Source organism: Nilaparvata lugens, chromosome 6 (genome assembly GCF_014356525.2).
Source record: "Nilaparvata lugens isolate BPH chromosome 6, ASM1435652v1, whole genome shotgun sequence".
NCBI classification, from domain to species: Eukaryota; Metazoa; Arthropoda; class Insecta; order Hemiptera; family Delphacidae; genus Nilaparvata; species Nilaparvata lugens.
Window position 1 is genome coordinate 35,698,859 of NC_052509.1, and position 21,127 is coordinate 35,719,985.

The following is a 21,127-nucleotide window of genomic DNA, read 5'->3' on the forward strand; positions in this document are numbered from 1 at the left end:
GTTCTGGACTCCTCTTATGTACCCAAATAATATATTAAAAAATCAGAACTACAATATAAATTGCAAGCACACCCCCTTTTTTATGTCTATATTGACTGTACTAATAGTATCATCCATAAAAACGTAGGGCGATAAACAATGTTTAAAAACATCAATGTTCAAAAACATCGATGTTTACTGTTCAATGTTTTTCACTTATCAATGTTAGGATGAAAAAAACATCAATGTTTAAAACATTGATGTTTTGTCTTCCGATACTCATCCCTAATTAGCACTACTAGGTGTATCAATCCAACTGAATCAATGCAAAGTCATCATAACACTAAACAATTAGTTTTGCTTCTTTTAGCTCTTCAATTATAGACGCGATCTCAACATCATGTCCAGTGTTGCCAGAAGCTTTTGAGGAATAGAGTAAATTTAATCTTTCCACTAATTCGTCAAAATTATCAAAGTATTGATAAATTCTATCATGAGAATTATTTTTTGCAAATTTCAATAAACCCCATCCCTTCTTTTCACTAATTTTTTTACTGGAAATAATTTTTGAATCATTTGTGATTTAATTCCCTGATTACGTTTAACATACCCTCTTTGATCTAAATGTATGCCTGTAAGTGTTGAGATTTTTTTATACTTATCCAGATCTCTCTGATTATAAAGATTCGAATTCGGCCTTGAACTGAATAATAACTCAAGTAAACCATGTGTTATACGAAATCTCTCATTATAAATATCTATATAACTGTTATCGAATATTACTTGCTGATTTCCAATATAATACACATCATCTTTAGAATCATATGAAATTCCATAACTAATTGAATTATTCAATTTTTCCGCATGAAACGTTTTTAGGTATTGTGCCAACACCTCATCGTTTTTACTAGAACCAAGTAAACTGTTTTCAAATTTAGTTGAGCTTAAAAGATTCTCTGTTGAACTCCTATAGCTTTTATCATGACTCGACTCCCCCTCCTCATCATCAATCTCCATGCTCTCTTCTTCCTCTTTTACTTCTTCCTTTTTTGGTGTAAAACCATGATTAGAGTGGAAACTAGATTTGGTTTTTCCCAGTTCAATTATGGGCTCTATCAACGGTGAGAGCGTTTTCCCATTGTATTCCTCTGATCGTTTTTCAAAATTAAGTAAGCTTTTATGCTTGTCACTGATTACTTTTCTCAATTTCTTAATCTTATCGATTAAACCAACGTTCTTTCTATTCAGTTTTCTGCTGCGTGTTTTAGACAACATGACTGTACAAAGAATTAATCTCTACTGAACGGTAAGAAACGTATCGAGCGAATCTCGGTACTTACCGCTACTAATTCAACAGGCCTTAAAGAATGATACTTCAAATTTATTTTTCGCGGTCTGTCTATTGAGGATATTGAAGTCGATGTAGCTTTTCAGCCAGGGAGAATGGGAAAAGCTAATTACGCGATGTACTTTCATTAATTGCAAACCAAGCTGAAGGTAGAGTTTTAAATTGAGGTAGTGGACTATGTACTTTTCACGGTCAAAAAGTGTGTTCATGAGCTTTTTGGTTCCATTTTGACCGTTCTCATTTGTTTGATAGTTTGACAGCAATTCGTGTGTAGCTGTTTGGTGGAGAGGCGCGAGTGGGAAGCTGGCATGCTTATCGTGTAACTCTTTCAGATACTTGAGATCACATTCTATTACATATCCAGTTTCTGAATTGTTGTCCAAATTCGCAAAATGAAGCTTGGAAATTTCTTCCTCTGTGAGGAATTTGAAATTTCCAACAGGTAAGTTTTGACTCATGGCTTCCGAGTATAAACTGTTCGCATCAATATAAAGGAGATAATTACTCGGTTTTGAGGGGTCGTATGTCTCAGGTAGATGCTTATTATTCGCCTCACAATAACTGATAAATGTTTACTGATAAATGAGACCCTGCCCCTCATCCCCGCCTAAAAACATGAGATGCATGTCAGGATGTGTGATTAACTCTAGTTTGACCTTAGTGTACTTCAACATGCAATTCCAGGTAGAGTGCGCGAGGGAAACAAAATGAGTGACATCAAGGCCATATGAGATAAAAAGCGTAGACCTCATAGATTCTAAAACTTCTGCTAATAGCAACACATCCAAACATAGATAGAAATCATTATATTCCCTGAGAGATTTCAGTTTGAATGTCAAGAACACTCTTTGCGCATGCTCATATTCTTTGTGAGACAGAGGTGTATCAGTTAAATCATTATGAAAACATTCGATGGGAGGAAGTGATGTTTCTGCGAATTTTTTGGGCCAACTCATGTATGAGTAAGGATATATTCCTTTTTTCAACAAGAGATGTCTGTGTTTGTGTGGTGGGTCATGAAACACTGAGAATAAATGTTCGAACTTCTCTTCCATGTCTGTACTCTCTACCAAATTACACACCAATACTTCCAAGGATTTGTTCATAAACTTGTAGGAATCTAAAAATTTAATTCTGCCTACTGAAAGTGTCAAAAATCTCTCTGATGTATTCGCCATGCAGGAAATTTCTTTTTACATTCACAGAGTGCTTTCAAAATGAAATGTGAATCAAACCCAGAGAAATTGTGAAAATAACACAAAATGTACTCTGGAGTACGAGCTGATAAATTACAAGAAACGTGGGCTGCACATAGGTAATTTCCGGTTTCATGCGTGTGGTGACAACATTTAATATCAGTGTCTAAGAACGGTTCAGCGCAAAGCCCACACTTTACCAAATTTTGAAATTCGCGCTCTTGACTTTCGGATAAATGTTGCATCAGAATTTCGCGTTTCATATCCTTGTACAAAATGTCACCAAGATCTGTAATTTCCTGAAGAAATTTCTCCATGATTTTTTCATCCAAATTACTTGATCTATGGAGTACAGGTCCGTGAGTGATTTCCCTGTTCACATGGATAACAACAAAACAATACCCACAGGGAATATGTCGCACTGTTTTCTTTGTATAGCTATGAGTAATTTAATTGGAATCGGATTCATCATCATCATTATCGATATTAACAACCTAAGTTTCTAAATCCACATAAATTGTATACTTTTTCTCCAACATCGTGCCTAGTTTCTTCTAATTTAATTGTGTCTCCACGTTTAGGATATGAAACGCGCTGTGATTCAAACTTCAAACAAAGCTGCTCATGTTTCATCAAAAGTGCTTTCCTATCACAATTTTTAGATTTGTTCGATGTGAATCTATGAAAACAGAAATTACAAACATGTACTTGACCGTCTTGTTTTGAAAGGTTAGAGAGAAGGCGCGATAATCCGTTTTTCTTGTTTGCGGTATTAATTAAACAAAAATGTGTTTTTCCTGCATTGGCTTTCAACATTAAAAGATTAATTTGGTGTTTATGAGTGTGGAAAATACTCGTGCGGTAGGGCAACAACTTTTTGTTGTCATACGTGATGACATGAATTGCATTATCCAGATTCAGTATTTCAAATTTCTTAATATTGCATGTTGTCACCGGAAAATTTACACCTCACGTATTAAGTGTGTGAGCAAACTAGCTCAAATACTTCACAGTCAAGTGTGAGTCCTTTGGTTTCTGATGGAAATATGCAAGGACCGACCATAAAAAGCATTTTTCGTCAGACAGATTTTTGAAATTTATAATACAATGTTTGTTTTTAAGAAACTGGGGTGTTTGAATGAAACTGGATGTGATGACTTGGATTAAATTTAATCACGTTCACATCCAGTGAGTCAATTTTCTTCAACACCCAACCGCTGCCATGTTGAACAAAGTTCTCAAAAGATGACAGGATTTTTCTTATAGCCAACATGAAATGATCATTAAAATCTTCATAATACTCAAGCACGCTTAGTGCTATGTTGGAGTAACTATGAAGATTGATGAGAGATGAGACAGACTCGCTAACCCTATCATCCATCACCACTAATTTATACAACAGAACATTTAAGACAATGAATCATTTTACATTGCCATCATGCCATGCTGCATGCTCCCTAATTATGTTGAAAACACGACGTTTCGATCTCTCGAGCACGTTCTCAATGGCGATTTCCTCGAAATCCTCAATGTTAATACGATGGCGGACTGCACTGGAATTCACGCCATGTAGTCTGCATTCCCTCGGCATGATGATGATGATGACGATGTTAGATTCTGAAAAACGAAAGAATAACGATCAGGATGATATAGAATGAAAATGATGTTGAATGAAGGATGATGTGTGAAAATGTTATCTTAACAACAGATAATGTTGCATGAAAGATTAAGATTATTAACTTTTGATAAAAGATGGATGAAATCTTCTCAGCATTTGTCGGTGGAAAACATGGCAAAAGAGGGATTTATATTCGCATGTGTACCAGACATTGTGCGCTGTGTATTTTGTTCAATTTATTTGGGAAAATAGGAAGAAAGTGACATACCAGCAATAGAACATGCAAGGTACAGTCCGAACTGTGCATTGAGAAGGAAAGATAATATAACAATTGAAGAGGAGAATTTTGATAATAATATTCTACATCAATATGAAGAAAGATATTTATCTTTTAATCATGTAGAAGATTCATCTGTTCAAGGATAGTATTTTGAAAATCATCATTGTCATCTACATTGTGACTATTGTAAATCATTATCTGATAAAGCAGACTATTTTGCAAGAAATAATGGTTATTTCTTACATAAAAATCACTATCTGCAATGTGTCTATTGCAAATATATTATCGAAAATCCATTTGAAAAAGTAATACATTTACTGTTTTGTTTATATGAAGAGTGTGAGAAAGAAGGGGGAGGAGAAGATTACCCAGATAAAGCACATCGTAAAGATGAGCTAAAATCGCATGCATGCAGTATGCTGTAGAAGGTTTTTTGTCCTCCGAGGACAAAAATCCTCCCCTCCAAGGACAAAAATCCTCCCCTCCGAGGACAAAAATTGTCCTCCGATGACAATAATTTGTCATTGGAGGACAATTTCCCTCTTCTCAGACTCCCCTCTGAGGATAAAATCAAAGTAAAAATGTACTTACATGTATTGGTTGATGCGTGAATGACAGGTATCTCCTTGGCTATAGATGTGCAGGTATAGATGGCTATCTGGCTATGCTTCCCTTTCGGATTGTGTGGTAACCACTCAGGTATGTTGCCTTGACGAGAGCTAAACTGGTTATGACGTCGCAAGCCGAGTTGTGAGGTGAGCACTCCAATGCTGTGAAAACAATGAAATATTTAATAACTGATAATATTAGAAAACAATAAGCATCATAAGAGGCGGGATGCTATTCAAAAATATAGAATGTTTGAGTGAATGTAACGGTTTTTATCATAGGAGAGAATACTTACAAATCTGAATGATGTTGATAACTATGTCGGAGGATATAGCAGCAGGTGCTGCTCCGTGCCTAGTCCTAGGGGAGAATTTTTTCACCTTCTAGCATGTGTGGCTCTCACTCGCACGAGGCTGGAACAGAGAGAGAAACGCATGCTATATAAACAGATGGAATGTAAGCAAAATTATCATTTACATCAGAGTCAGATTTGAGTGTACTACATACCATACTCTACTTCACTATCATACAAGATGAGTTCGTCATCATCATCAACCTCGTCCTCATTCATCCTGTCAGATAGCCTGCCAGCACATGAGTGTATCCTCAACTACTAGCAACAGAAAGCTGCCCTCACTGCCAACGCTTCTGCTGCTGCACCTGCTCCTTCTCCGCTCAGCGTGGAACCACCATCGCCATGGGAGATCGTGCTGGGTGACAGTCCTGTTCAACACTTGGCTCCACCTGCTACCTGGGCACCGCAACATGTGGTGCCAACAACTCTGACCAACAACAACATGAAGCAGAAGCAGGGGAAGAGGATGTTGGTGTTTGACGAGGCTGAGGTTATTGGGGATGAGGACGAGACAATCTTCTCACAAACAAAGGTTAGTTTCAACAAATATTATTAACTTGTATGTGTACAGATTTTTGTATTTTTTTGTATGTGTAGAGATACAATTGAATTACAAGATATTAGTGTTAAAAGTAATCGGTCATGCATAAATTATTTGATAGCAGGGAAATATTATTTGAACTTATTAGAGATACAATTGAATTACAAGATATTATTGTTTAAAGTAATCGGTCATGCATAAATTATTCAATAGCAAGGAAATATTATTCGAACTGATTAGAGATACAATTGAATTACAAGATATCAGTGTTGGCAGATTCTGTAATACATAAGTTATTACTCACTTTGAGATTGTGTAGTGAATCTATTGATCAAGTTCTCTAGTATGATTTGACGAATCTGATTTGATGATAATCTGAAACAAATAAGACACTAATCAAATATTTTTCAACAGAAACGTGCTGCACTGGAGAATGAGTCATCACTTATCCCCCTGATGAAGGAAGTGCAGAGGGCAGAGGAGGATGAGAGGAGGGAGATGGACTTTGTCCAACTCGTCAATCAGCCTGCACCCAAACCCTGGGTGCCACTGAGAGAGTTGAAATAGGATGCTCCCTACCCCATTATCAGCGCGAGGGAGCATACTAATAAACACGGACGATGTGTTATTTTGAAAATTAGCAATGCAGGAAGCAAATCGGTGTGTGAGGTATATTTACCACAACGTTGTGCTTCCTGCATTAGCACGGGAAAAATTGTAGAGTTCAACAAAAATTTTAAAAATTTGGTAATGGTAGTATCACATAAGTCGGGGAATTGGACTGATATAAAAATTGTTAAGCATTAACAATTTTTATATCTATACAATTCGTCGACTTATGTGTTACGAATTGTATAGATGTGTGTGTTAAAGTAGTATTAGTAGTGAATAAATTGTGTACATATTTGATAAAAAATTGTTTTCAATTTTTACCTGTTTACACTTGTTGTTGTTGTTGATAAGTTCACAATGAATAGTAGAAACACAGACAGAAGAATGGTTCACCTTTCACGTCATTGCACTCTGTTGTGAATGATATGTAAATAAGCTGAGCTCCCCTTTTATAGTTTGTTGCGACTTTACTACTACACACACACACACACACATACAGCCAAGCGGTTTCAGTGAGTTGATGCATCACTCTCTCCCACATCTGTTTTGCCATGCATTCCTACAGATATGGGCGGGTGCGATGACATCATTTCTCCCTTTCAAATTGTGTTCACCTTTTCAGATTTGTTATTTGAAATAATATTCTTATCATTCGAACAATGTTATAAACACATAGCAATCTGATAGTGTGTGTGTGTGGTGTGTGTGTGTGTGTGTGTGTGTGTGTGTGAATTCATTTCCAACTTGATTGAAAGTTAAACCAATTCAATTTTCTTTTGATTAAGTTAGTGTAATGATTAATTAATTAATTAACTTCAGTTAATGTTCAACCATTGAGTTGAAAGGTAAGAAAATGGTATGTAGGAGTAAGCAAAGTTCAAGGAAACGAGGTAAAGGAATCTTGAGTTCAGCGGCAAAAGTTTTTAAGGGTGTGACAGGTTTAGCAGGTAATGTGACATCCACTATTTTAAATAAGCTCATTGACCTTCAACAAAATGAAATCCACCTTCCCTGATATCAGTATTGCGGGTCGGGCACCAAGGTTAATGAAAGGTTAAAGAGAGGTGATCGAGGTATAAATTCATTAGATAGAGCCTGTAAGGTGCATGATATAGCATATACACAAAATAGTGATAATAAAACTCGAGCGATAGCTGACAGAGCTCTAGCAAACGCAGCGTGGGACATATTCAAAAATCCAGAAACACCCCTAGCCGAGAAAGCACTTAGCTATCTTGTTACAACATCATGAAAGCTAAAGCAGTGTTTGGTGGGTCTTTGAGAAAGAAGAAGAAGAAGAGGAAGAATGAGAGGAGAAGTTATAGTAATGATATTAGACGCAAAGCTACAGCTCAGTTGGAAGAGCATATTGCAGGAAAAGGGTATTTTTTGAAACCTTTTCCTGGTATGAGTGGGGGGAGAGTTTTTAATCCCACCCTCTTTACCACAACCACCACCACCATCATCATATGGAGTGAGTTTATTCCCCCAAAAACAAGTTAAGAAATGTAGAACAACAAAGAAGAGTAGGAAGAAGAAGAAGAAGAAGAAGAAGACATGAATATTGAAGGAGAATTGAGTAATTATTTTGATTGATTGGTCGAAATTATTACAGATTCGGCTAAGAGGTATATACAAGGTGCGGTAGTCAATCTGGCATTTTGCAACAGCGCTTGTGTTCGTTTGGCTGGAGTGGGGAGAATGATGCTACACCCATCGTGTAGAAAACTTTAAAGCATTTTAGTATCAATGGAGCAGTGGACAGGAGCACAGCGTGCTTATGCCGTAAAAGCATTTTATAAAAACAGCTATGTGATCGCTCAGCATGAATTTAGAAGAGAGTTCAAGATTCATCGTAATAATACTGTTCCATGAGCCAATGCCATAAAGACCTGGGTTTGTAACTTTGAGGCAACTGGTTCTACAGTGAAGAAGAGAGGTGGTTGTGCAAAAAAAGTGTGTACACCAGAGAACATAGCGGTAGTTAGAGAGGCCTTTGAACAGAGTTCACGCAGCTCAGCGCGTTGTCATTCTGTGGCACTTGGGCTTTCAGACCACAGCGTTCGACGAATATTACATCAAGATCTTCATTTCCATGCGTACAAAATTCAAATTGTTCATGCATTACAGGACCAAGACCATGGAAACAGACTTCAATTTTGTGAGACACTTCTGCAGTTGATTAATGGAAACCAGAATCTTATTAACAACTTACTGATGAGCGACAAAGCACATTTCCATTTGTCAGGATACGTTTACAAGCAAAATTTCCGCTATTGGTCAGAAGCAAACCCATACAAAATCCACGAGAAACCACTCCATAGCTTAAAAGTTACTGTATGGTGTGCGATATCCTCTTTTGCAATTATTGGTCCCTACTTCTTTGATGATGAGAGGGAAAGGGCTGTAACTGTGACGGGGGAACGCTATGTCCAAATGTTGCAGAATTTCTTAGCTCCTGCAATTGCTCATCTTCCTGTGAACGAAGACACGTTCTTCCAACAAGATGGGGCTACCAGTCACACTGCAAGAAAGTCCATGGCAACTGTAAGGAACATGTTTCCCAATCATGTAATCTCAAGACATGGGGATATTGGATGGCCAGCCAGATCCCCCGATCTTTTAGCCTGCGATTTTTTTTTGTGGGGCTACTTGAAAGGAAAAGTGTTTATGTCTCCAGCACCACTCACAATTCAGGAGTTGAAGAATCGAATTCAGAATGAAATTGAACAAATTCCAGTGGAGATGCTGCAACGTGTAATGAGCAATGTTAGAAGAAGACTTACTGAGTGCATACATAGGAATGGTGGACATCTGACAGATGTTATTTTTCGAAAATAGTACTTTTCTTTTCTATTTTTTTAATTTTTTGAGTTTGTAAACTAAATGCTACTATCTTTACTCTGTGTTTTTGTATGTTTCATGTCAATAAATCTAATCATTCACTCTTGATAATGCTTTTAAAATCGCCCGATTGACTGCCGCACCTTGTATATGCTAGATGCATTACCCCAAAAAATTCTAAAAAACAAGAATGGCATTGTGAATTTAGCGAGGGAAAGCGAGGATGGCACACATTGGGTTGCATATAAAAAAGTCGGCTCTAATGTTTGGTATTTTGATCCAATTGGGAATTTACAACCGCCATACGAATTGGACAAATATTGGAAAAAATAAATTGTAGTAAATATATTTTATAATGTAGAGCACATGCAACCATTAAATAGTGATTTTTGTGGTCATCTTACATTATTGTTTCTTGCAAATCAGTTGTAATTAAGTGTTTGTGCTGAACACACATTACAAGATGGTTGTTATTACATTAAGATCTAACACAAGTAACCTCTACAAACATTTACAAGAAATTATAGAATTGGATAAAAATTGTGAATGGGAAATTGGATTGATTAATTTTTGTAGTTACAATAGTATTGCAAACGTTAACAAAGGAACAAATTCCAGCTTCAAATATGGTGATAGATTAATTGAGCTGGATACGGGTGCATATGAAGTTGAGGATATTATAAAATCTTTGAAGAATAAATTGAATATTTTTTTTTTTTTTTTTTTTTGTTATTTCTATCAAAACTAGTCACTAGGACTAACCATTAATTTTGTTCTGTTATTTCTTATCCTAAATTAATTTTTTATTGCTAAAGTCTTCCAGTGAAGCCTACAGTTCCAATCTATAATTTCACTACTTTAAATTATTTCACTACACTTTTATTCAATATACTTTAATCACTCCACTAGCACTACACCAACTCGAAGGGCTTTGTTCTCTTCAACCTCCTAGTGAGTTCAGTGTTGTCTAGTAGTTGGATGACTTCGGTGTTGTCGTGTTGATGAAGACGTGACTCATGATGGGCTGCCAATCGTCTTATCTCACAGGTCACATAGGGGATGTGCAGATCTCGGTGCAAATCGCTGTTCCTTATGTACCAGGGCGCATTCACCATGTTCCGCAGTACTTTGTTTTGGAATGTTTGAATCTGACTGATGTTAGATGTTCTAGAGCAGCCCCAAAGCTGAATTCCATACGTCCAGACAGGTTTTAGAATTTGTTTGTAAACCATAACTTGTTGTCCAATGAGAGTTGTGATTGACGGCCCAATAGCCAATAGATTTTACTGTATTTGAGTCCTAGCTCGCTCCTTTTCATCTTGATATGCTCTTTCCATTTCAACTTGGCATCAAGAGTCATTCCAAGGTATTTTGCTGTGTTGCTGTGTGGTACTACATTCCCATTCAGATTTATTCGAATCGGGTCATTGATAATTTTGTTTGTGAAGTTGATATGAATAGACTTCATCTCATTTAATCGAATTCTCCATTTTTTGGTCCAGTCACTGAATCTGTAGCTAGCATTCTGTAGTTTTGTGGCTGCTTCTTGTACTGTTTCCCCTTCTGCCAGTATTGCAGTATCATCAGCAAAAGTAGCTATTGTCACTGCATCCAATTCAGGAAGATCGCTTGTGTACAGCACATAAAGAACTGGTCCAAGAACACTACCCTGTGGAACTCCAGCCCTTATTTACTTCAATTCGGAGACGTCGTCACCTTGTTTTACTCTGAATAATCTGTTGTTGATGTATGATTTTAAAAGTTTTACAAGTTGAGTGGGGAGAATTTTATGAAGTTTAATGATCAGTCCTTCATGCCACACTTTGTCAAATGCCTGTGCCACATCAAGGAAGATTGCTGAACATATCGATTTTTTCTCTAATGACTTCTCTATTACATTGGTGATTCTATGTACTTGGTCCAGGGTTGAGTGCTTCTGCCTGAAACCAAATTGATAGGTTGGTATCAGATTCCTGCTACTTATGATGGGAGTCAATCTCTTCATTAGCAATTTCTCAAAAAGCTTTGAAATTACAGGTAGAAGAGATATTGGGCGGTATGATTTTGCTTCTTGAGGACATTTCCCAGGCTTTTGCAACATAATGACTTCTGCCACCTTCCAAATTGTAGGAAAATGCTGTAATCGGAGTGATGCATTGAATAAGTATGTTAGCATGACAATACCTTTCCTTGGAAGTTTCTTCAAGATTTCACCTGTAATCAGATCAAACCCAGGTGCTTTTTTGGTATTCATATTATATTTTATTTCTTCTTGAACCTCATTTATAGAAACTGGATCAATCTCTGTATCTAAATCATCCATTATATCTTCTTCAGGATCAATTTCAGATTGAATGTTGTTTGGTTGGAAGATTTCTTCTAGATGATTAGCAAATAAATCTGCCTTTTCTCTGTTATTTCTTGCCCAAGTACCATCTGGTTTTCTAATTGGAGGGGATTGTAATATTGGCCGCTTAATCCTTTTTGTTGCTTTCCATAATGAATAATCTGTACTGGCATCAGCTGTCAAATTTTGAAGGTAGTTATTAATGGATCCCTCAGTTAGTTTCCTTATCTCTCTTCTCAATTGTTGTGTTCTGTTATTCAAGATATTTTTGTCAGCAGGATCACGAGTTTGTTGCCATCTTCTTCTTGCCCTTCATTTTTCTAAAACAAGTTGTCGAATCTCCAGAGGGTAATTGCATCCTTTTGTTTTCCTGGTATATTGTCTGGTGTTTTTCCAGGCTGATTTCTGGATTTGCCACATGAAATTTTCTGCGGCTTCATCTAGCTGCTCAGTTGTTCTAAGTGGAATATTCAAGTTGATTTCATTCTCCAAATCCACTTTAAAAGCTTCCCAGTCTGTTGTTCTGTTGACTAACATTGGTCTGTCTTCTTTCTTTATTATTCGCTCACTAAGTGTGAGAATTACAGCTGAATGATCAGAATCCAGGTCAAAGCTCTCTTCAATGTCGATGAAATTACTGGATATTCTCTTTGTTATGAAGAAATCTAGAAGATCTGGAGTTTTATTCAAATCTGTTGGCCAATACGTAGGTGTCCCTGATGAATGGAATTCGCAGCCCAGCTCCTGGATAGCCTCTCTGAGTTCTTTTCCTTTGGTAGTCGTGAGTCTTGAACCCCAATCCTTATTCTTGGCATTAAAATCTCCACCCACTATGAATCTATCTCCAAGCTGATGAAGAATATTGTATAATCATTTTTCTTTAAATTGTAACGTGGTGGAAATATGCAGCTCCAACAAGTATTTTCTGGTTGATGGACTCTATTCCAACTACAGTTAGCTGTATTTCATTACTTTGAATACTGAAGTCTTCATAGTGTTTAATACTCTCCTTCACTATTACAGCACTTCCACCTCTTGCTTGATTTTGAGGATGAATAGTTTCGTAAACATTATATCCATTGATTTTGAAGTGAGTCTGCTCAGTTGAATGGGTTTCAGAGATGAGGCAAACATCTATATTTTGTGTCTTTAGAATATTTCTATTTCTTGTTTTCTATTATTATTGATATTATTTATTCCATTGGCATTCCAGGTAGCAATCCTTATATCTTGTTGGCTCGCAATATTCATTTTCTAGTTTTCTTCTCAATACTCTTACTCTTCCCTTCCAAGCTGTCAAGTCGTCCAGAAAGAATATTTAAACTGTTCAAAATTTCCTGCAAAACCTTATTGACTTCAACTGGTTGTTGTTGTTGTTGTTGTTGCTTTGGTTGGCTCTCCTGTTGTAGGCTTGGAGTGGGTTTCGTTACTTGGGAATAGGATATTTCTCCAGTGTACTTTTTTGAAGTGAAGTTTCTTTGTTTAGTTGTATGTGGTACTTCGCTACTTCTTTTAACTAGGTTTTCTTTTTCAGTTCTCCTTCTCTGAAGTTATTTTGCGATGAGACAGCCTCTGTAGTTAGCTGGGTGAGCCTCAGCACAATTGAAACATTTGGCTGGGGTTTCTTTAGCCTTAGTACACGAAATAGTCCAGTGTTTTCCAGCACACTTCACACACACAGGTTCATGTTGACAGTATGTCTGTGTATGACCAAACCGCTGACAACGTTTACACTGTGGAATCATTTTATTACTTCTAATTGATTCAATTTTCACTTTCATGTAGCAAATATGTTTAATTTCAAATATTCTTTTTGTATCTTCTGTATTCTTGAATGTTAGCATGAACATTGGAAGTCTGATGATGTGTTCTTTTCATCTTTCTTCACTTTTTTCATTTTGTTGACAGCACTGATTATTTGAAAGCCTCTGCTTAGAAGATCGTTCTTTATATCCTCTGGATCGCATGATGGATGAAGCTCTTTAGCCATGACATGAATTGGACGAGTTTGTTTATTTTCATACGTGTGCCATTCATATTTAGCTTCATTCAACATCTTAGTTAAATCTCTGTATTCTTGTTCAGTTTCAACATTCAATTTTAGCTGGTTGTTGTTCATCATGTTGGCACTGAAATTGAGATTTTTCGATTTCAATGCCTCTTTAATTTTCGAATACTCTTGTATATTGCTTAATATGACGGGTGGTGGCTTGTTTCTCTTTTCTGTCGGTTTCATACTTGTAGAATCAGTTGCAGGCCTTATTTTTTCTGGTGAGTCACGGATTTTTCTCTTCTTTTGTTTAGGGAGAATCCATGCAGTCTCTGATGCTACCATTTGAATATTGATGAGAAGAAGAATAAACTTATTATACGAGCAAACACAAATACTATGAAGATTGAAATTCATTCTGATAAAGCTATTGATTTAACATGTACTGATTCAATTGGTAAGATACTTGGTTTTGATAATGTTGTTTTGCAAGCAAATAAATGGCATTATTCCCAGCATTTGGTTAACATAACAAGCATTGGTAGTATTGTACTCGAGTGTAATTTAGCATGTGGTAGTTACTCTGACGGAGAACAAAAACATATAATCTACGAATTTTTGCCAAAGGTTCCTAGCGGTTATTTAATAAACGAAGTACCATCACCAATTATTTATGTACCTTTGAATACTCATCGAATTCAAACTATTAATGTAAAGGTAACAGACCAGAACGGATTGTTTATTGATTTCCATGGAGATACAATTACAATTAGGTTGCACATACGTGAAAAACAAAAGTAAACATAATGGGTTATCTTGTTTTCAATCCACGTTCAAATAAGACATGTACACTCAATGTCATTAGAGAGATGAACGTGAGAGCATCAACACCTAAAAACAAACCTGCTTTGTCAGCTAAAAGTGTGAGAATATTAGAAAAGTTAGGTTTTATAGTTGATTGGCGGAATGTTAGGAGGAGGAGCCGCAATTAGTGAAATTCTGGACGTGGAGACAGAGCTTCAGTTTTATAATGATATAACCAAATTCCAATTTCACACTCATACAGTTTATTTGGGACAAGAAATAAAAAACTCTGACGAGGCATGTATTGGCCAAAATTCTTTAGATGACTATTCTTTACCTTGCAAATCATTTATATTTATTGAGGGAACAGTTAGCTGTACAAAACCGGGAACAGACCCGGCCGGTCCACCAGTTGCGGCAGACTATAAATTAAGCAGTAACATAATCGGTAACCTTTTTGATGAAATACGATATGAATTAGCAGGTCAGCAAATTTCTAAATCAAGATTGATTGGATTAACATCCACAATTAAAGCTATACTAGTGAAGAATATGCTTGATAAGAACACATATCACTTGGCCGGTTTTGACAGAGCAGGATATGCGCTAACAGATAATAAATTCACTTTCTGTGTACCACTGAAATTAATCCTCCCGTTTTTTGAAGATTTTCAAAGAATAATTTTAAATTTGAAACAGGAGCTTGTGTTATTGAGGTCACCGACAGAACTGAATTGTGTTGAGTCCGCAACTGGAACAAGCATTAGTGTGAAAATTACAAAACTGCAATGGAGAATGCCCTACATAACTTTAGATGATCACATAAGACTGAAATTTTTGGGACTGCTCGATGCTGACACTCCACTGAAATTAGGTTTCTGGCATTGGGAAATTTGTGAATTACCAAATTTGCAAAATTCACTTAACCATTCTTGGGCAGTCCGCACCACATCGATTTTTGATAGTCCAAAATACATTATAATTGCATTTCAAAACGATCATAAGAATAAAATTAAAAAATCAATATCTAATTTCGATAGCTGTGGTATTTACAATGTTAAAGTATATTTGAACAGCGAGTATTATCCATATGAAAATCTGCTAGGTAAAAAGGAACTATTATACAGGATGTTTTTGGATTTCGCTCCCTTGTATTATAATCATTCAATCAATATCGAACTCGGAACAGAAATCGACTTTAAGACGTTTTGTGATTCAACACCGCTGGTTGTTGTGGATTGTTCACACCAAACAAGTCATTTGAAATCTTCAACAGATGTTCGTATTGAAATGGAATTTAATACTGCAGTACCTGCAAATACTTCCGCTTATTGCGTTTTAATTAGTGATCGTGTGATGGAGTACACACCTCTGACAAGCATGGTGAAAGAAGTTCAGTAATTTTATTGATAGAGTGCACCGTGTGCAATATTATATAAGGTGTGCACCCTGACAAATTTGGTTCATTATCAGTTTCACCTTTGAACAGGTAACATCTAAAATGTCCTATTCTTTGTGTTCTGATATTTTGGAGAGTAAGAACAAAGTGCAAACTCAGTCTATTGGTATCCAGTGTGATCTTGATTCTGATAGTTTCTATTATGAGCCAAGGTGCAGTACACCGATCCAGAAGCCACAGGAGGTGGAGGAGCAGAAACGGGAGGAGGAGGAGAAAGACGAAGAATTCAACGAGTCCGCCAAACAGAAAAAAGTGGACAAGCAAGTGATTACGAAAATTGCTACAGTTGATCTTCACTGGTTTAAACAAGATTGTAATCAAATTATTGTAAAAGAACTTGCCATAATTGATCAGTTTAATAATTATATTGTATTCCATTTCAAATAGCCATTTGCAAAGATGGAATTGAGTGCAAAATTGTATAACGATGTAACATGGTTAGAACGTCACTATCATAAAATAAAATGGGAAGATGGAGATTTAGAATCACTGACTCATTAATACGTGATTACCTTGTAGGTTATGAAAAAATTTTCACAAAAGGAACTGAGAAAGCAAAGTATTTAAGAAGAGTGCATACTAACGTTCAATGTATACCAGAGGATTTTGCAAAACCCGATTCCAGCTTTTTCACTAGTTCATGGTGTTATGCTGTGTGTAACATTCATAAAAATAGACCAGATGGACGATGTACTTTGTTCAGTGCTCAACATTATGATTCTTTGTTGTTTAAAAATATGTATCAAACAAATAATTTCATGTGTGGAAACAATCAAATGCAAAGTATGATAATGGCCGCGATGTACACGAATTCACAGAAAAAAAAATTTGCTCATTATGGATTCTTCTACAACAGAAAAGAGATTCAGTGTGTTTATTGCATGCATGCATTGAGACTGCATAAAGCACGTACATGTTGCCTGTCTACAATTAATGAAGAAAGACCACTTAATTACTCTATAATAGTCCCAGCCTACACTTAGTTTTGTTAATTCGCTTATCATGGACCTGAGAAAGTGGTTGGCTGCTGACGAGTTGGAAGTGAGGTTAAAAAACTGTATTGATTGGTATGATGAGTGTGAAAGTGCAATTAGGAAATCAACTCGTAAAAATTATAGTTTGGCAAAACAATTAAAAGACATTTTTCTAAGCATGGTTAATTTAAATGACATAAGAGACTATCTATGTTATTATTGTCCTCATAATTTGTGTATAGATGAGATAATTAAAATTGAAGATGAAATTATGAATAGTTGTAAGGAAATGTGTAAATAAACTTTTTCTGTGTTCAAATGATTTTTCATTCAAATATCCCACTCACTTTTTAGTTTAGTAGCTGCTCAGAGCTAGACCTGACAACACCAGCACGTGTGCCATGATCTTTTTATACAAGTGAGACACACCCCCTTCAACCATCACTGATGCTAACAAGTACACAGCGTGCACATTGTCAATTTATAGAACAGAGACACATGCCAAACAGCTGGGAGGGCGTTAACATGCAGTGTTATGGTTTTTCAAAATTCAAGAAATTAACTCTTCTCTTGATGGCAATTTCATTTAATGGATTTGATTCAATTGCGAAGAATAATTAATTTTCAACAGGATGTCAAGATGCTGATTTACCGTTAACAAAAACAGAAAATGTGCACTTTCCAATTATATCTGAGATATTCGAATTACTCGATATACTAGACAGTGGACATCTACATTATGATTGTACAAATGATTCACCATTATCTGTTGTTACAAATTCTGATGAACTTTGGAAATGCTTGTATGATATTGCAGATAAAAAATGTAAAAGAACTTAGATCATTGACCTCTCTGTAGAGATATGGATTCACTTTAATCTGACAGTATAGCAATAGATTATTAAGCTCTTCCCTATAATTTTCTACTTTGTTCTATAATGTATCTACTTTCAGTTCTGCCGCCTGTATGACCCCTTTCATATCCCTACTCATCCTTACCGACTTATCCTCCAATGATTCCTGCACTTCCTTCATTTCCGCCTTTATATCCTTCATTACTCTGGCCATTGTTTTCCCTAAAATTGTAGAAAATGACTTGAGAACCCCCTCTAACATAATCCTCCTTCTCGCTTCTTGGGAGATATTTGATGATTTATCACTGTTCCCAGGATTCATGGCAGTGACTGGAGATATCTGGGCAGTGGACTCCATCGCGCCCCCCTCAGCATCGACTACCGCTACTTCTCCCATCAGCAGTGTGTCTGCTACATCACTCTGTGCGGACAAAGAGAGACTCATTTTAAAAAGATAATGTGTCAAAAATTTAAGAAAGTGAAAGTTTGGCTAACAAGGCCTTTATATTGGTCCACAAGATAGAATTTACAAGTGAGTGAATAAAGTGGTGACAGTGATAAAAAATTTTCAGAACATGGATTATTCTTAAAAAAAGGTATTTACCAAATTAAAGCTTATTTTGTCTTATGTCATATTCAGATCTGTCAATTTGCTCAGTATGCCTTTATTTATGACTATACGGCCTTCTTTTACAAATAATATTATACTAAAAGAGATCAAATGTCAACTTCTGAGTAGCTTATTGCTGATTGTAGCCTATATTACTTTTAAACTGTCTTATTTTTAACTTGTTAATGAATTGATAAAATTCAGCAATTTAGGCCCATAAAATATTCTAAAATATAGTTCCAACAATAATAAAATTATAAAAATAATTCTTCTTCGCCTAAAGCTATTATTTCCCAAAAATATTTTTTATTCTACTTGAGGTCACAAACAAAATCTCACTGCCAATCGTCCATTCAAGACAAATCCCAATCTGTATTGACTTGTCTATAACTATCAGCGATGTACAGCCCTGATTTTTACTCAATAATATGATTTGATGAGCCCTGTTCTCATCACCAGCCCCACATTGGGCGCCATTGTGTAACATTATTTTTTTCTATAATGTGTGCCCTGCTTGGCTGCAGTTGGTAGAGCAAAGATTTGAAAGATGTATAATACTTTTTGTGATTCCTGGAAAAATAATAGTACCAATTCCTTACCAGCTCTCCCAGGGGCTTAAACAGTTCTCTGCTTTTGCTGGCTGCAAATGTCGGCCGCTTCAACCGTTCACAGTTCTTGTGTCTGATTTGTTGTACTCCACCAATATAGATGCAGTAGAGATAGATAGATATAAGGGCTCTGACTATTGTACTAGATGATGTGGTACCACCACTAATGCCACTCACCACCATTCACCAAACTGGTTAGCAATGAAAAATGATACTGAGTGGAATCAAAGGTGACACTCTATCAGAATACCCTGTAAATTCTATTGATTGATGTTGCTGCAACTTGATACTATTACCTTTGAGATTTTTCAAATCAGAAGTATTGATACTGGATAATTTATAGAAAAATCAGGAATGTATTATTTCCAAAGATTTGATAATCAATGCTGTATATTGCTGATTTATCCAACTTATTTGGTGAAGAATATAGTTGGCTGGTAATCTTAATAATATTTCAATACTGGTAATGAAATAGACTATAACAAGATTGGTCATGCATGGAGATAGGATAATTAATGAAGGGTACACCATTCAAATGAATACACAATATAATTACATAAATATCAATGAATAAATAAAATATAGAGCAAAAAGTATAGAAAATAGTAAAAGAACAAATATATATATACATATATATATATATATATTATATATATATATATATATATATATAATATATATATATATATATATATATATATATATATTTAAAAATATCACAGATAGCTCATTAATGTTTGACTTTGCTTTTAGCACAAAATATTACCATTTGCTTCTTTAATCAGCAATCATATGCTTTTAAATTATGCAGCTCAGTTATTGACTTGCTGTTGCTTGTCAAATAAAACTTTATGTATCTTCTTTCCAAATTAATATAAATAATTAAATATGAATTATAAATTATCTCAAGGCTAGGGTTCGGCCTCTGGTGGAAATCAGATAAATTAATTTATCTTATGAACATGAGCTTCATTAACATCTTTATAATTTACTGATAAAAAGAATGGTCAAGTGAGCATTATATTATAATATCAAAAATTAATAAATATTTCATCTGTGCATACTTAAACATGTAAATCTGATAAATTGTTCTTAATAGAATTCCCTTTACAGTTAAAGACATGCATAATAAACCCAAGTATAAGTTCAAGGTTGATGATTTAGTTGTAATTCGAAATTATATTTTGTCAAGGAAGCTGAAGAAGTTTTCTGCCAAGCTGTGTCCTAGATATTGTGGACCTTACATAGTAGGAGATGATCTCAATAAAGGGTGTTTCAAACTTGAAGAGATAAGTACAGGTAGAATTATGAGAGTCAATCAATATATGATGAAGAAATACCATCAGAAAGCACATAATGGTTAGGAATTCTGTGTCATGCCGGGATTCAGAATAGCAATGACCGTAAATACTACATATGGTGAGAGTCCATAATTGTATCTTTTTTCTTTCCTTTAGCCTATTTTCTTGGCCCTAAATCTTTTCAAATTTCGATTCTTTCCTGTCTTTGTGTAGTATTCAGTAAATTTCTTCTATTCTGCATATCTTGACCAATCTTGTCCATAGTCATTTGAATTTGTAAATTTAAATTTGTATTCTTCTGAAATAATATTAGAAGTTGAAATTGTAGTTTATTTTCCCAATCTTTAATTGTTGATAAAACTTAAATTTTCTAAAATCTATCTATAGTAGTGTAAAGAATTGTGTGCTTGTGATATATTTTTTCATCATGTATCACTTTTGTGTGTGTTGTTTTAGGGAACTTATTACCCATTATTCATATCTTTCTCTTCCTTATATTACTTAGGGAATTTATTTACACAATTTTCCTTTTCTCTTATTTGTATTTTTTAGGAAACTTATTTACCCATTATCTATCTTGATTTTCTTTATATTGTTGAAATGGTTTGTAGTTATTATACAGTCTTCAAATTCATAAATTATTTGAAAAATAAATGGTTCAATTTAGAAAATGTTGAAATTTAATCTGATGTATAAATTCTTTTGTTATAATAATAAAAACTTCAAAATTTGAAAGTAGTAATGAATTGTGTTGCCATAGATATGAAATGTTCAAGATAAATGAAAGTTAATATGAAT

At 35.3% G+C, this 21,127-nt stretch overlaps 1 protein-coding gene across 1 annotated transcript; it reads right to left on the reverse strand.

Annotated features, from left to right (window-relative positions):
• Window positions 1–6,250: 6,250 nt before the first annotated feature.
• Window positions 6,251–18,654, reverse strand: LOC120352027. The gene is made up of 2 exons (XM_039431436.1): window positions 17,956–18,654; window positions 6,251–6,301 (listed from the first exon to the last, which is right to left on the reverse strand). Exons 1-2 carry the CDS (start codon window positions 18,253–18,255, stop codon window positions 6,251–6,253), a joined length of 351 nt encoding a protein of 116 aa, XP_039287370.1. The 5' UTR covers window positions 18,256–18,654.
• Window positions 18,655–21,127: the final 2,473 nt, after the last annotated feature.

Excerpts from the sequence above, each read along its gene's own strand:
- LOC120352027 (XM_039431436.1), bottom strand. The coding sequence starts at position 18,255 with ATGAGTCTCTCTTTGTCCGCACAGAGTGATGTAGCAGACACACTGCTG. Across the intron at positions 6,302-17,955 it reads AATCATTGGAGGATAAGTCG|ATTATCATCAAATCAGATTC; the intron begins GTAAGGATGAGT and ends TATTTGTTTCAG.